At 38.6% G+C, this 18,128-nt stretch overlaps 1 protein-coding gene across 1 annotated transcript in view; it reads left to right on the top strand.

The window, feature by feature from the left end:
• Positions 1 to 18,128, top strand: part of si (sucrase-isomaltase) — a 67,952-nt gene that overhangs the window by 8,281 nt on the left and 41,543 nt on the right. Inside the window, exons 8-18 of the mRNA XM_085371709.1 lie at positions 285 to 397; positions 521 to 646; positions 2,653 to 2,784; positions 3,044 to 3,163; positions 6,178 to 6,291; positions 6,493 to 6,577; positions 9,095 to 9,212; positions 11,524 to 11,695; positions 14,275 to 14,391; positions 15,724 to 15,878; positions 17,305 to 17,389. Of these exons, the coding sequence (XP_085227835.1) occupies positions 285 to 397; positions 521 to 646; positions 2,653 to 2,784; positions 3,044 to 3,163; positions 6,178 to 6,291; positions 6,493 to 6,577; positions 9,095 to 9,212; positions 11,524 to 11,695; positions 14,275 to 14,391; positions 15,724 to 15,878; positions 17,305 to 17,389 (1,337 nt within the window). The remainder of the gene's footprint in view (positions 1 to 284; positions 398 to 520; positions 647 to 2,652; positions 2,785 to 3,043; positions 3,164 to 6,177; positions 6,292 to 6,492; positions 6,578 to 9,094; positions 9,213 to 11,523; positions 11,696 to 14,274; positions 14,392 to 15,723; positions 15,879 to 17,304; positions 17,390 to 18,128) is intronic.

Below are 18,128 nucleotides of genomic sequence, written 5' to 3' on the forward strand. Positions count from 1 at the left end.
ATTAGTGATTCCCACTGACATGTTTCTGTCGCTTATGCTTACAGTTGCTTCATGTAAGTTTTTTTAATATATTGATTTCCATAGAAATTGACGGATACGTCCTCCTTATACAATTGTGTTTAGGTCTAAAGTAATAATTCTCTGAAGAATTAAAACAACAAGAAAGTTGGTTTATCAAAACAGAGGACCGGTGGTACACAATGGTTTACAATCAATTTGGGGTTGTAATTTATTTTTAAACATAATACTGATACTTATACGTTTTGTCTCTGTGTTTTCACCAGATGTGACACTGCAGCCCGCCCCAGCTGTGACCTACAGGACAATTGGAGGGGTGCTTGACTTCTACATTTTCTTTGGTGACACACCAGAACAAGTGGTGCATGAATTCCTCGAGGTGATTTTCTAAATTCAGAAATATGTCTGGCAGGTTTTCTGGTTAATACTGTTGGGTGAAGTGGGTTTTGTGTTGCCTTGACGTGGTAATTACATTAAAAGTATTTCCAATCATGCTATTCAGCTCATTGGCAAGCCTGTCATTCCTGCCTACTGGTCACTGGGATTCCAGCTTTCTCGGTGGAACTATGGCAACCTCAGTATAGTCAAGGAAACAGTGGAGAGGAACCGTGCTGTGGATCTTCCATATGTAAGATTCTGTCTGCTTGGTTTTTATTCCTTATTTGTCTTTCATAACATGCATATTTTAGAAAAACATTTTCTTCAGACTATCTAAAATTGCTGTCAGAGCTACTGCCGCCCCCTTAAACATCTGTGATTTTGTCCTTATGATATTTTGATAACATGTTGAACAACTTTGCTTACATATTTTACCTCCATTATATCACAATATCATGCATTGTATGTAATAAATGTAGGTTCCATTTACATACCACTGTTACTGACCATGTGGCCATGATGAACATTCTGGAAATGGAAAACATGTGACTTGGTGTCACTGACATCACCTAGCCTTTTACTTCTTCCTAGTTCTTTGTTTCTTCCTTAGAAAACATGCATTTTAAAACTCGAGTGTGTGAAATGTAGTGGCAATGCATGGTTTTTATAGAGAGGGAATCCTTTGACTACTACCACAATTGTAAAGCTTTCAGAGGTCGGGGAATGTGGGGAATCAATACTTCACCTTGTGCACCCCTTGTTAAATTTGAAGCACTCATGCACCACTGTGTGGTTCCGGAGGCAAGAGCCTTAACCACTACACTATCTGTGGAGACGTGATACGAAGGTGGAAACAGGAATTCGACAGACAGACACAATGATAGGGATGGCCTTTAACTTACACAGGGTAATCCAGCTTTCTATCAAATAATGGCGAGTCTGCTGGGCTATATAGGTTCAATCCTGGGATCACTATTTTTCATACGTCACTGAATGTTAGTGGTGATCAAAGATCAATCAATCGACTTCCTTTCATTATCTCATTCACGCTGAACTGAATGCTAAAACTACTCCAGTGCCTATTCCTTTCTGAGACATTTGGTAAATATCAATTCTAGTTGGCATTTTCTTTGGAATGAGCCCTACTGCTTATCTTTGTCGAGCCATGAGAGGTAACTGCTAAGAGTCTTTTCGATACCGAGTCTTTTGCAATGCTGTACATTTTTGTCTTTAATTACTAAGGTAGACTCCTATCCATGTTCTTTATGTGTCCCAATAAAACATTTTAACTCTATCACAACTCAGCAGTGATGGCAACAGTCGAGGATGTCATTTGAACTCTGTTTTATCTAACGCTCAAATGCAAACAAATTTCCAACCCATCTCAATATTTCACTCTTATAATCTCCAATCTCTTTTTTCATATCCAAAGACATTAGGATGCAGCTGCTTTCTCTCCGGCTGTACTCAGGGACATGTTTGATAACCATTAAATAGACCACAGAGGGTATTATCACATTCTCCCTAATATGTCTGGAGCTGATTACCATTAGAGGAAGGATCTGGCAGAGCCTTCCAAACCATCTGCTCCATCGATATGAAGTAGATTTTGGCAGGCAACAGACAGAGAGCAAGCATAAAGTCACACCCTGGCAAAAAAGGAAGACTGTGTTAACATTGCTATTGTCCTCCCAAGGTTTAGCAGCACATTACCAAAGTTGTTTGCACTCACATTAGGTCTCCAAAAGTCCATCAGAGGTCTTTCTGTTAGTAAGACTCTATGCAAATGTTCAATATTTCTTTTGCTAGCTATGTTAAGATGAAAATATACAGTGTGAAAGACACATTTAAGTAATGCTGAAAATGATGATTCTTTTTAGCAGATGTGCCAAAATTAAGCACAAAAAGAAAAAAAAACACGAGTGGGTACATTTAGGAGGCATTATGAGACATTTGGAATCTATTACACTGCAATCCAAGATGCAAATTTAATTTTAATAAATAGAAGCCATGCCAAAAGTTTTGTATTTCAAAAGAAGCTTTGAATATCTAATGCCCATTTCTAAAACTCATTTGAAATTAACTCACAAGGGTCAATGCATATATAAAACTTGGTAAATTAACTTCATATGCTATTAGATTTAGAGCTTTTTTTGAAAGACAAAGATTTTGGCTATGCTAGCCTATATAATTTCTGAAGTAAAAAAATGCATGCACATCACATACCAATGCAGCATTTTTCTTTACCCTATGCAGGACATTCAATATACTGACATAGACTACATGGAGGATAAAAAGGATTTCACCTATGACAAGGTGAAGTTTGCAGAACTTCCACAGTTTGCTGAATTCCTCCATGAGAAGGGGCAGAAATATATCCTTATCCTGGTAAGAAATACTTTGCTGTTCACAAAATAATTTGTGTAATGGACATGTTAACAAATATTACTACATGAACTTATTCTTGTATTACAAGCAATTTTGTGATATGAGTTCTGTATATAATGTGTGATGATACAATAATACAGTACACAGTAACATCTTTGTAACATCAGATACAACAAATAACAATTGAAACTCATGCCAATGGTGCTGTGTAATTTTTATGTATTTACTGATTTGTTTTCAACTTATATTATTATGACAGGATCCAGCAATAGCCACCAGTAAGAGGGTTGGGGATGCTCTGTATGAGTCCTATGACCGTGGAACTGCGAAAAATGCTTGGGTCACTGAATCAGATGGAGTGACTCCTCTAATAGGAGAGGTGAGCCACATTTGTGCACAAACCTAATTTAAATAATTACATGCACACAACAAACAAGAGGAAACTCACTTAAAAAGAAAATTACTTAATTAACTTTGAAACTTCAGCTGTGCTTTCAATCAAACTTAAACACAGGAATGAATGGGAACTATTTTCAAACAGTTTAGAGTCCGCTACTTTTAAGGCTTATGAAATTAGAGGTTATATATTAGCATATTCTTTCAGTTATCAAATTTGGCTTTTTAAGATAAAGCCTTTCAAACCTTTTAGCTGCTTAACCCAAAACATAAAAAAGCATAACAGATTTTGTTCAAATCAGACAGTCAAACAGTTTGACTGGCATCCAAATGACTCATCATGGTCTGTTATTTATTTAACCTTGGGGGACTCATAAAGGGTTAACTAATAATAAAATTAACAAAACTATGTGAACTATAACTATATAAACTTTTATTTTACTATATAAACTTTTATGAACAATTTAAAACAGTTGTAAAAAATAAAGGACTTTATGCAGCCATGTGAAAAACTAAATATAAGCATCAGTAGATATACCAGTAGGGTTGTGTGTGGTATGGTTCCCACTATATAGATTCAGTCTGGTTTAATTCCTGAAAGGCACGCAATGATGCAAAATAATCGATACCCCCCCTAGAGGTAATGAATCTTTTTTGAAAATGTAAGCAGTACAAATATCTTTACTTCATCTACAGTTTGTAGCTCTGTTGACTAGTAGCTCCTTCCTGCTACTTATCCGCTTAATTTCTATTGAAGCAATAATAGCACACATAGCTCTTTACAGGACTGCTTATATTACTGACACAATCAGCTGATATTTGATGCAAGGTCACAGGTTTGTTCTCATGGAAAATAATTTTCCATAGAACAATCATAGAACATAAATATATTCATTGAGAGATCTTTTTCCCCGTTGAGAACATTTTTTAAAAAAGAGAGTGGAAGTGCAGAGTAAAATGTCTTGCTCAATACTTTCTTTAGTGTTGCTTTTGATTATGCACACAGCGAGACCCTGCCCCACTGTTAATAGTTTTTCCATCCTGACCATAACAGGTCAAACATATGCATTGATTCTGCATTAGTGCTTAATCTTAAAAAGTTCTGCATCACCACATCACACATTAGCCATGGGTCTGTGCATGTGTGTGTGTGTGTAGGCCTGTGTGTGAATGTGTAATGGCGAGAAATACAGAGAAAGGTAGAAAGAAAAGACCCATAGTCCCCGCGTTCATTTATATGCATCCAGCTGTGTGGGTTAAAAAAAACTTTTTTGTAATTTGTGGTTTGTTTCTGCACACAAGTGTGGCCATACTTGTGTGCAGTTTATTTACATATGCAGTTCTATGTATTCTCATTGTGAACATTCAAGTGTCTCTGCCAACAACCTCTGCTGTTGCTGCCTCTGTAATCAGGTAGGCACTGAAACAGACCTGGTATATATTCTGCTTTTAAAATAGATAATAATTGCTGAGAAATATGTAGATAAAAGCTTTTCCTGGCACCCGTGTTGGAGTGCCTGAGTAAAATCATAGCAGGACCTCATTCAAACAGGTGGACATTTCTGTTCATACCACAAAAGTAAAGCTAGATGAGAGTTAAAATAAAGGGCAGTGGGGAGAGCTAAAAGAAACCTATGTGGATTTAAAGGAAGGTTTAACTGTTGACAGAAACATGCACAGAGAAAGGGGTATGTGCAGACAGTCAGAGAAACACAAATAATGGATTAGATGAAAATGTAAAGGGAAACAGACTGGCTGTCTTACTGTGGCATGGTGACAGAGACATGCACAAGAAGCAAAGAGACAGAAGAGACAAAATAGATAGGTTATCAGATACAGACAAAAAAGGAGGGGGTAGACGATATGCGAGGTAGAAAGAGACTTTGGAAAGAAGGTAGGCAGAGGGACTGATACCGGTAGAAGAGAAGAGAGACAGGTGGATAACAACTTCGAGAGACAGACTGGCAGACAAAAGACCATAAAAACAGTAAAAGAAACAGTGAGATATGCAGCTACAAATGACAGCACATTCCATATCCTGTTGTCAGAATTACTACGCAGCTGGAGATGACAAAATCTGGCCTTGAAGGAAGGAAGGGCTCAAAAAAAGATGCAAGGGAAAGCATCTGCAAGGGACTATCAATGAGCTTTGACCTTGGATTTCTGACCATCTGCCAAAAACATCTGCCTATAAATCTTTGTGTTTGTGTGTGTGTGTGTGTGTGGGGGGGGTGTCTGTGTGCGTGTCTGCAAGCACATGAGCGTACATAAGTATGATTCATGTCTTTGCTGAAAACGAGGTTGTAATGTTATTGCCCATGGAAGTAAAGGTAAAAGATAGCTAGAGTGGAGCAACCTTGAGATTTAATATCTAGTGTGCTCTTCAAGAGTGTTCACATACAGAAATACAGCCACATACACACACACAAACATACACACACAAACGCACAAAAACTCTGTCTTTCTCAGTGGATTAATCATTTTTCTCAATACATGTCATTAAGGATGACTTCTAACACACAGTCACGTCTGGAGATTTCTATTGCATTATCGATTTCTCCTCTCCTTTCTACTCTTCCTCAACTCATTTGTCTCTTTATCCCTTTTCTCCTTAGCCATCTCTCTCTCATCAATCCCTCTTCTCCTGTATTTCATCTGTCCTCTATTTTCTGTCATTGCCACTTCCCTAAACTGGTCCTGCAACATCTACATAGGAACATTTATATTTTTCCTGCAGAGCTCATAATTTTGACTGATCGTGCCCTGTTATGTTGATTGGTGATGTTGTGTTATGTTGATATAGATTATTTTGCAGACTAAATTGCTGCTTTGTTTCAGACATGTTTCACATCCATATATGTTAAGTGCATAAAAAATGAGCACATAAATAAAAAAATTTGTACTTACACCTACACAGAACCAGAATTGTAAACTGTGAGTGATGATAACTAATGTAGACTAGTCAAGGTTTTTTTTCTCACATTCTCTCCCTCAAAGGTGTGGCCAGGAGAGGCTGTATTTCCAGATTACACCAGCCAAGCCTGCATAGATTGGTGGGTGGATGAGTATGAGCGATTCTACAGGGAGGTCAAACATGATGCACTGTGGATTGTAAGTCAGTTTTGAATACAGAAAACGGAGGTATGAATAGTTGTGGCCTGACCGAAAATTGTCAAAATGGCCAAGGGCCAAGAAAGAGCATTAATAATAAGAATTGTGTTAACTTAACAAACATGGAAAAAAATTTACTTCATAACCGTCTTTAAACAAAACAAGAGTCCTCTCACTGAAATCTACTGTATGTCCTTGCAGGACATGAATGAGGTCTCTAATTTCAAGCAAGGATCAGCAAAGGGCTGTGCTTCAAACAACCTCAACTACCCTCCATTCATTCCAAGTAAGAGATGTTGTTTTTTATCTTCTGAGCCATGATCATGCTAATCATTTGACGTACATGGCTGTTCTTATAGCTGTAAATTGTGGCTTTTAGAAGAAAAAAAAGAAAAAAAGAAATCCAGAAAAAGCTGGGCAGTCATTTAAAATGCAAACTGAATATTATGCTACTAAAATACCAAAGAAGAGGCCCTGAACTATAGAAATTATATTTCAATAAAGAGTAGAAAATGATTTACTATGGCAACTACAGGGAGAACAGAATTATTAGGCAAGTTGTATTTTTGAGGAATAATTTTATTATTGAACAACAACCATGTTCTCAATGAACCCAAAAAACTCATTAATATCAAAGCTGAATGTTTCTGGAAGTAGTTTTTAGTTTGTTTTTAGTTTTAGCCATTTTAGGGGGATATCTGTGTGTGCAGGTGACTATTACTGTGCATAATTATTAGGCAACTTAACAAAAAACAAATATATACCCATTTCAATTATTTATTTTTACCAGTGAAACCAATATAACATCTCCACATTCACAAATATACATTTCTGACATTCAAAAACAAAACAAAAACAAATCAGCGACCAATATAGCCACCTTTCTTTGCAAGGACACTCAAAAGCCTGCCATCCATGGATTCTGTCAGTGTTTTGATCTGTTCACCATCAACATTGCGTGCAGCAGCAACCACAGCCTCCCAGACACTGTTCAGAGAGGTGTACTGTTTTCCCTCCTTGTAAATCTCACATTTGATCATGGACCACAGGTTCTCAATGGGGTTCAGATCAGGTGAACAAGGTGGCCATGTCATTAGTTTTTCTTCTTTTATACCCTTTCTTGCCAGCCACGCTGTGGAGTACTTGGACGCGTGTGATGGAGCATTGTCCTGCATGAAAATCATGTTTTTCTTGAAGGATGCAGACTTTTTCCTGTACCACTGCTTGAAGAAGGTGTCTTCCAGAAACTGGCAGTAGGACTGGGAGTTGAGCTTGACTCCATCCTCAACCCGAAAAGGCCCCACAAGCTCATCTTTGATGATACCAGCCCAAACCAGTACTCCACCTCCACCTTGCTGGTGTCTGAGTCGGACTGGAGCTCTCTGCCCTTTACCAATCCAGCCACGGGCCCATCCATCTGGCCCATCAAGACTCACTCTCATTTCATCAGTCCATAAAACCTTAGAAAAACCAGTCTTGAGATATTTCTTGGCCCAGTCTTGACGTTTCAGCTTGTGTGTCTTGTTCAGTGGTGGTCGTCTTTCAGCCTTTCTTACCTTGGCCATGTCTCTGAGTATTGCACACCTTGTGCTTTTGGGCACTCCAGTGATGTTGCAGCTCTGAAATATGGCCAAACTGGTGGCAAGTGGCATCTTGGCAGCTGCACGCTTGACTTTTCTCAGTTCATGGGCAGTTATTTTGCGCCTTGGTTTTTCCACACGCTTCTTGCGACCCTGTTGACTATTTTGAATGAAACGCTTGATTGTTCGATGATCACGCTTCAGAAGCTTTGCAATTTTGAGACTGCTGCATCCCTCTGCAAGATATCTCACTATTTTTTACTTTTCTGAGCCTGTCAAGTCCTTCTTTTGACCCATTTTGCCAAAGGAAAGGAAGTTGCCTACTAATTATGCACACCTGATATAGGGTGTTGATGTCATTAGACCACACCCCTTCTCATTACAGAGATGCACATCACCTAATATGCTTACTACCAAGGCTTTCGAGCCTATACAGCTTGGAGTAAGACAACATGCATGAAGAGGATGATGTGGACAAAATACTCATTTGTCTAATAATTCTGCACTCCCTATAAACTCTGCAGTTATAATTAATTATAATAATTTTTAATTAGTAATCTATTAAATATTAGTATTATTATTAATTAAGTTAATTATTTATTTATTTTGTGGCTACCTAATTCAAAATGGGCACCTGTCAGTAAAAGATGCAAGTTTTAATGATTTTCATTTTTTCCCCATTTTCTGCCTTTTCTGTGAAAACTAGTCATACTGGTATGCATTTAATACAAAGAAACAAAGGATACCATAGAAATGCAGGTCATCGCCCAAATATTGTACACAACTTGATAAATTAGCTACACTAGCACACATAATAATAGAAAAGCCCTTTATTGTCATCGTACATGCACAGTGTATCCTAGATGGTTTTCTAGAAAACTCATCTAGAATCATAGATCCCTTAAGAAGAATTTTGAAAATGACTCTTCTGCCATGTCTTTTATTCTGACTGTGTCCCAGATAGGATGATCATAACTGGAAAAGGCACGCTCCCCTGATGCCATCCTTGTTATTGCCCTCCTCCTTAGTCATCTTCCTGCATTGCTCTCTTTTCTGTCATTTCCTCATTGCTCTGACATCCTATAGGAGTATACATCAATGTCTATCTCATTCTTTCTGTCCTTTTACTTCATCGCAACACCATCACTGTTTTTTCGTATTCTCTTCATGCCTCCTCACCCCTTGTTCCAGCTCTTCACTCCTTTATCTTTTCTCTCCCTCAGACATTCTCGACAACTTGATGTACAGTAAGACTCTGTGTATGGATGCCAAGCAGTCTTGGGGAAACCATTATGATGTCCACAGTCTGTACGGGTACTCTATGGTGCTGGCTAGTGAAAAGTGAGTACATCAATAATCAATGACAGGAAGAGTTCAGGTTGTGCTACGAAGGCCAACTTTCTGCCACCCATTCAGTATATTGAGACTCTGGGAAACTCAAAATACACAATGTAATATACATACTGGTGGTGGTCAGAGGGCCCGGTGGCACCTGTGTCCGGCAGCCTCGCCTCTGTCAGTGCGCCCCAGGGCAGCTGTGGCTACAATGTAGCTTGCTATCGCCAGTGTGTGAATGTGTGTGTGAATGGGTGAATGACTGAATGTAGTGTAAAGCGCTTTGGGGTCCTTAAGGACTAGAAAAGCGCTATACAAATGCAGGCCATTTACCATTACCATTTACATAATTTTCTAAATGAATAGTTGTAGAATCAGATGTTACTGACCCATTGTGCTAAAGTCCAGAGCAGTTGACTTGACTTCAATGTGTTAAATCCGAAAACTTGTTTTAATGAGTCTAGCTTCCAGTGTGTTTGAATGAATTTCTCATTGGAGTCTGGCGCTGAAACAGTTTAGTGACCCATTATGTGCACAAACTTAGAAAGGAGTATTAAATATATTGTCGGTGCCAGCAATCTGTTGAGGAGGGATAAAAAAGTGCTTCACCATACTCAGGTTTATTATTATTAATGTTTTATACTTGCTAACCAGTTAGCATTGGTTCATCTTATTTCCTTATCTGAATGCTGTTGAAGGGCTCCAATTCCATTGTCTTGAACTACAGTAGTCCTTGTTCTCAGCAACCTTGCTGAATTTGGCATAGATGTGTATGAGCCATTTTTTGGCCTACTGCAATTTCTTATTACAGTGGCCTCTGAGCCCATTGCTGATCCTCCAGAGAGCATAACAAGGCCTACCATCACTACCTGCAGTCCAACGCAATGCAGTGGGAGTTCTTCTTAGAGACAACATACTCAGCAAATCCCGGTAGCTCTGCAACCAAGTAAGCTAGCGCAATAATTTTTTTTGCATATGAAACTGGAGGAGTTGTACTTACATCTTATGCCATCAGCTTGTCCTAGGTCACAGTTTCCTTCCACATATAGCTTTGCAAAAACTGCATAAAAATCACTTGCAGCAACAAAAACATGATATTCCAGAAACACGCTTCGCCGATCCATCAGCTGTTTGTAACACTTCCTACGTCCATCAGCGCGAACTATCACATGACCGCATGACCTGCCCGAAACCGGAAGTGACGTCATTTTGCGGAAATGTAGTTTTTTACGATCGGGGCCTTATGAGCTTGTGTTTTACTTGTTATGTGTTTTAAAAAGTTATGTTTGACTTTATGACTTTCTGTGTCGTTTCTGGGATGCTTAAGACTCATATTGCACTGCTGGAAATAGTTTATTTTGATGCATATGCTGTTATTTTGCAAATTTGCACTATAATATTTATTTTCGTTTTTCCTGCAGTATATAAAAATTGGTGTATTTCAAAAATAAAACTATGAAGACACTCAAAATAAATTTCCTGTGGTGGGAAACTAGTTTGTGTAACTTTTTTGTATTTACAGTTTTGAGGGATAAGCCTCTTAAATTTCTCTAACTAGAAATATATGTTAAAAAAACAAAAACGATTTTCAATTTTTTTGTAGTTTATTGCACTTTTTGCAATTTATGTAATTACTATGCACCTAATGCAGACATATTATTAAAGTTTGGGCTATAATGGTTGTATTGATGTATAGCAACTTGAAATGCTCCCAAAAATGGCTCCACAGCATGTAAAAATATAATATAAGCTCTGGCGAACTTGGTTCTATGGTAGGTCTTAAAGGGTTAATGTTTAAACTCTGCTCATGTCAATTCTCTGAAGTTACATCACTACCCTCGTAACCACATTTACACTCGAAAGAAACAATCTGCCTATATATGGTAACACACACATACACAGACACAGCCCACTCAAGACCATGAAATACAAGCTCCCTGAAGTGAGGTTGCTGACGCACTGTTTTGGTATTAAAGCTAGCTCATCATTCTTTTGTCAGCTTTCCTACTCATTTCTTTTCTTCTTTCTTAGTCTACTAATTAAAATGTATTACTGGCAGGAGACACATTTTGTAAACATCATCAGGGCTTTATATTGTCGTGGAGATTGATAATGCTTCGATTTTGTTTGAATAAAATATTAATGTGTAGTGGTAAATCAATTCAATCTTTCTCTCTGATCATTTGTGTTTGTGCATATGCATGCGATATCTGTTTCTCCCTTGTGCTCTCTCTGGCTCTCTTTTTTGTCCCATTGTCCTTTTATCTTAATGACCCTGTATCATCTGCTTGTCTTCTTGTTGAATTCTCTGCCACAGAGCTCTGCAGCGTGTTTTTGGAGCAAACCGTACCCTGTTGCTGACCCGCTCCTCCTTTCCAGGTGTGGGAAAATATTCAGGTCACTGGCTGGGGGACAATGGTGCCAACTGGAATGACATAAAATGGGCTATCCCTGGCATGCTAGAGTTTGGCCTCTTTGGAATACCCTATGTGAGTAGCAAACATTCAGAGAAGGTCATGTAATGGTCATATAATTTTTAGAGATGGCACGATACCACTTTTTTATGTCCGATACCGATACCGATATCATAAATTTGGATATCTGCCGATACCGATATGAATCCGATATAGTGTTTTTTAATCAACAAAACTGTTTTTTTAAATATCTTGCTGCATTTTGTATAAGTTCATACTCAAGTTTAAAACAACAACTACACTAAAGCTATTCTGTTATACCTGTATGCAAAAAAAATATTTCATAGTTCAGCAATACTGATCAATCTAATAAACTTAAACCTACACCATCCTCCCTATTCTGGTATTTTAAAGAGTACTTAGCATAAATATTAAGCAACCTAACTAATAGGGTTCCAACTCCCAGCAACAACAAAAATAAATAAATAAAAAATAGGGAACCACCCCTCACGCGCCACCTCATGATGCTTAATCGACGTAATCAACCTTAATTTGATGCAGTGTGAAAAAAAATGCACAGAAATCAATTATTTTTTTCAATATATTAAAATATTAAATAGATTCAACATCTTTCTTCAACAAAATTGCAGACTGCACAGATGGTACCTTCCCAAAGGAAAAAGTACTATAGCTTACTAGGGTATATTAGACTTAATAGTCACTATATACAGTAATTGACTTCTATTCATTTTACATCAAATTAAAACTTTGGGTGTCAGATAATTATTTATTAAAAGCTCGACATTTTAAATGAGAATAAGAAAGAAAAGTATGTCTTTGTGCCCCTTTTCCCTGTTCATGCCCTATCGGCCCCCCTGGCTAAACTTTGCTAGATCCGCCCCTGCACAGTTACCAGCGTCAGCTACGTAGAAAAAGATCCTCGAGTAGAAAGTAATATTAAATAAATTCTAACAGCAGCTGATCAAGCTTAAACGTGCTGCTGTTGTTCAACCGCTGGTTTGCTCTTTCTGGTGCAAAGTGGGCCAAAAACAAACAAGAGACGCGGACTCGCGACAGAAAAGCCGATCAGCTGATCATTAAGCAGTTTCATGATTGAAGTAGCAGCAAGAGGAGGAAGTCGCTCCATATATCGCTTGTTAAGCTTAACGCAGGAATGCTTTACAAACATTCAGAGATGGACTTACACACTTGCTTTACTTCTCTCGGGGATAACTTTGTCGGAGATGAAATGCCGGGTTGCTAGCTAAGCTCCAAATGCTATCCAGACCACTGACAGGTCCCGCACGCCACAGCCGCTCTATCACGTGATGCATACTGCTCCGACGTGCTAACGTTCTGAGGTGAGTTACGGTGTGTTGCAAGTTTTGTGAGGTGCTTTCGTGATATTTAATGGATCGGATTACATTTTTTATTTTTCTCCGATATCCGATCCAGTAATTTAGGTCAGTATCGGACCGATACCGATACGTAATATCGGATCGGTCCATCTCTAATAATTTTTAAAATAGCTAAAATCATTTGATAAGACAAATAAATATGACCATTCAAGTTTTTATTTTCACTTCAGCAAAGCATTGAAGAATGAAAACATATATATCTATATCTATATATATATCTATATATATATATATATCTATATATATATATATATATATATATCATTTGTACTCTACAGAAAGCTCCAGAACCAGGCATAGAACTTAATCTGTTTGTTAGCGTGTGTTTCTGGCACTTGGATGGTTCTCTCTTTTGCTTTTTTTAAAGAAGATTTAGTTGTCATTGGGATGTATGCTCCGTCATAATTTCAAACAGCAGACAAGAAGAAGTGTGTCTTGAATAAGATCCATTAAAATGTCTGCACCAACAGCAGTTTTCTTTCCTGGAACAACACCACGTTCAGAAAACACACTCCTAGCCGGTAACCGAGTGGACCTTGTACTTGCTTGTGTGTATCGCTAGTTTGCAGATTTCAAACAGCAGTAAGAAAACGACAGGGAGTCCAGTGCACATGCAAACACACACATGCACACTCCTCCAGCTGTGCACAGCAGGTAGTCATATATACATGCCAACTTCTCCTGCTGGGACTGTGGCAAGCAGATTTTGGGTTCCTCAGTAGACACACGCTCACACGAACGCAGAGAGAAAGACGGAAAGAAAGCAGGAGAAATAGGATTTGGATCGATTCCCTCCCATTGAGGCTGTTGTAAAATGTGGCCGGTAGTAAACAATAGAAAGCAAACAGTCTCTGCAGACTGGCCTTTGACTGAAGTCTCTTTCTTGGACTCCATGAAAGCAATTAATGTAAATAAAGATTACAACCCACATCTACTGTTTGCCAGTAAATCCTCACTAAATGGAGCCAGCATGAAGAGAGGCATTTTAGAAGATAAATATAAAGGCAGTTATCACACTGGTGCTACAAGAGATTTGTTAACCTTACAGTTGGACCATTTTTTAACCAGGCCATAATGAAACATTAGTAATCTAGAGATCTTTTGTTTTCAAGTTCAAGTTTTCTCAGAGTTTGTCAAATGTTATTCCAGTTTGATTTTTCCGATATAACAATATTAGGATGTTGTTAGAATTGAACCTGTAGGTTTTGGCTAAATGTCATTGTAAATGTTTTTCAGATTGGAGCTGACATCTGCGGTTTCTTTGATGACTCCACTGAGGAGTTGTGTCGTCGCTGGATGCAGGTCGGGGCTTTCTACCCCTTCAGTCGGAACCACAACGCTGAGGGGTACAAGGTACTCCCAGATTTATTATATTAGATTGTCAATCTATATATTACAACTTTGCTGTTTGGTGCAAAGTACTGCAGGGTATACACATTATTCTATAACATTGTATAGGTGCTATGAAATCCGAGCAGTTAAAAACTTTTTGTAGCCGTGGAGATTATCACCTCACTGGTGCAAGTACAGCTGAATCTGTGTTTAACACTGAGGATGCAAGCTGCTGAAAAACACAACATTTGAGTCTGAAATAAAATATTACTCACAATCTCAATGGTGCAATGAAATTTAAAGGAATTGATATTGATATACATAAAGTTATTGCAATATGGTGGATTCTCCACATCAGCTGCAGTATTGCACTGACTGCCTTTCTTAACTTTCTGACTGGACAATCGCTCTTCAAGAAGAGAGTCAGTATTCATTTTCAGTGACAATGATTTTCAACAGGTGGTAATATTAACAGAGTAAAAATTATGTTTATATTTAACAAGCAGGCTAAAACGTTAAATGTCACAGGTCAGATCAGTGGCTTAATGTCACTGAGAAACACAGGGAAGGCGCCTGCTGAGCCTAGAAGAGTGCTTATATTGCCACTGAGCTATTTATACAGATGAACACAAATGGCTTATGCGAAAAATCATTCTACACTATTGAATCGCATGAAAACTGATGCTCCCACAACATTTTCCGTTTGGGGTGGGGGTTGGTGATAGTACTTGCTTGAAGACAGGGACACGATGATGATGAATCTGATGTACAATTTCCACTAAACAAGACAGCTAAAGTGTGACCTTTGCTTTGCCCTAATCATGGCGCTCATCACATCCCATACAGATAGTCCAAACACACACACAGACACAAATGAGTTTTCATCAGACTGTCAGAGTTGCTGGAGGCATAAATGATTAGCCAGATGAGAGGACCACGGCCTGTAAGCAGCTAATCACCCTCACACTTACCACACTTACCACTGTCATCAAATTAACATCATACCTCTGTTTCTTTCTCTCACTTTTTCATTTATTTTTTTCTTTTGCTCTTTGTCTTTATAAACTGTACTTTTAGATTGCTCCAATGTAAAGGTAATTTTGTGGTTATTCATTATGATTAAGGTTAATGTGTATTTGCTCATGGTAATTTTCCACTTTCTCATCCCTCCTCTTTACTGCTTTATCGTCACTCACTTCCTTTAATTTCAGCGATTTTCTTTCCTTCTCTTGCTCAAACATATTCCCTCGTTCCCATTGTTTTTCAGTAACTAATGGACAAATATGTGTTTTATTTTCTCTATTATTTCTTGTTCATTAACACCATTCCCTTACTCCATCTTTCTGTCTCCAGCCTCAGGATCCAGCTGTATATGGTGCTGACTCAGCACTGGTCCGGAGTTCCAAACATTACCTGAACATACGTTATACACTTCTGCCTTACCTCTACACGCTATTCTACAAAGCCCACACTGCAGGAGAGACTGTTGTACGTCCTGTTCTGCATGAGTAAGTCCCATCTACTATTGAGTTAAGTCATTATGCTACCAATTCAAACAGCGACACAAATAAACTGCAGTTGCTTCGATTCACCTGTGGACATAACTCACAAATACCTATTCCTAACCACCAAAACCTTAAATCTTCCAAAAGTATTTCTCATGTACTTCATACTGTGTATTGCTGGAGACCTCAGTAAGTGCAGTACTAAACCGGGGCGTTCTGAGGAGTGGATGTCTTTTCATCTCAGCTAGGTCACTTTGGCATCATCTGACAGATCACAGATGATATTACACTGCTGTGACCTCCTAATGACCAGATCACACAACATAGTTGATAAATCAACCTCCAACGATGGTGACATCCATATTTGTTGATGTCCTTGTGATTCCTGTGACAGTGGGCACTGTGCTAGTTGCATACAAGCAAAGTAATTTATTCAATAATAGGGCATTTGTCTTGGTCACTACCATCATTCTGATGCCACAGAAGAGTGTGACATTATCATCTGCAAGGTCATAGGTGATGTCACAGTACCTCCGAAGGTGTATCTAGGAGCAAAGAGAAGACTAGCATCATGTTGTTTGGATAACTCCCTGGTTATCCAAACAACCTGATGCTATACTATACCATAACTCTGTCCACAAATACTCCCACCAAGACGGAAATAGACAGTATAAACAACTGTCAAGGCAGGCAAAAACAAAAATTCCTTGATTTCCTTTTTTTCCTAAAGAAAGAAAATGAGCAATTTTACATAGTGAAAAGCTCTGTTCCAAGTGCCTGAAAGCTAGTAGCTGAAACCTGGCAACCCTGGCCTATAAACTAAAAAGTGATGTCACTGGCAATGAATGAAAGGACAACATGCCAACAGAAACTAAGACCTTGGCAAGACAGCAATTCCAAATCGAGTGAATACACTCCTGTTTGCGTGGTTTTATTTTTAAAAAGCACAAGAAAAATTAAATGTTTTGGCAATCAGACAACTAGCAAACCACATGATAAACAGATAGCGAGAAGCACAAGGACCGTGTTGCAGTACAACTGTTCATCCCTTTCACCATTCAAAAAGACACCAAGGGCATTAACAAAACATAATGGCATCCAAGTGACAAGTTGTAAAGTATATGCATGACTCTACGAAAGAAAGAAACGGATTGGAGATTAGTAGCCACACAGCTTAAATGAGCCAGCCAGGGTAAAACATGGAAAATGTGATCTAGTAAGACATGAATAAATTGGAAAAATCAAAGGGTGAACATTAATTTAATGTTAAGATAAAGTTTAGAATTGTAACAAAGCATAGACATCCTAAAGCTTTTCTAAACCATAAACTGGAAAATAAAATGTACGGTCTGTAGTTTAATTACATTTTGGCTGGACACAACATAATGACAAAGATGCCTAATTTAATATATATTCTTCCTTGCCCAAGGTTCTATTCTGACAGCGCAACCTGGACAGTAGATCGCCAGTTCCTCTGGGGAAAATACCTGCTCATCACACCTGTATTGGATCCAGTAAGTTAAAACACAGAGAGAGAGACATATCAGAAACAGAATACATATACATATGAAGATACTTTGGTCAAAATGACATCATACACATTACTTAAAGAAATGTACATAGAAAATGGAGAAACATGTCTTGCAGCTGAACAGCTACTCACTCACACAGTCACACACACGCACACAGCGTGACCTCCACTGGGAAAACATGACATGGGATTTTCTTTGTTGCCCTCCCCTACTCTCATCCCTCTTTCTTCTCTCTTCCATACCCTCCCTCTTTTCTCGGAGCTCTAATGAGAGCACTGACCTCATTACGAGCAGATTAGAAGTGTAGATAGAGTGTGTACTCTTGTGTTTGTTTCAGTGTGTGTGTGTGTGTGTGTGTGTCTGTGCGCTTGGGTTTTGGTGTGTGCGTGTGTGTGTGTGTGTGTGTGTGTGTGTGTGTGTGTGCGCGCATGCGTGCAGCTGCCTGCATATGTAAATGTGTGTGCCTGTAGGCACATATGTATGTGTGCATATGCAGTGATTGCGGTCATGTCAAAGTGGCCTGAATAATAAGCAATTTAGTGCGGCCTCTCGTGAATTACAGAATAGTGGAAAGCGAATTGGATTCATTGTCGGGCTGAGGATGAAGTAACTTCAATCAGTGTAATTGTGAAAAAAGTTTCTAATACAAGAACTGTGTGTGTGTGTGTGTGTGTGTGTGTGTGTGGGGGGGGGGGGGGGGGGGGGGCTTTGTGATGCTTTA

This window comes from Diplotaxodon limnothrissa, linkage group LG14 (genome assembly GCF_057381915.1).
Source record: "Diplotaxodon limnothrissa isolate DT_005_m linkage group LG14, D_limnothrissa_male_GT1.1, whole genome shotgun sequence".
NCBI classification, from domain to species: Eukaryota; Metazoa; Chordata; class Actinopteri; order Cichliformes; family Cichlidae; genus Diplotaxodon; species Diplotaxodon limnothrissa.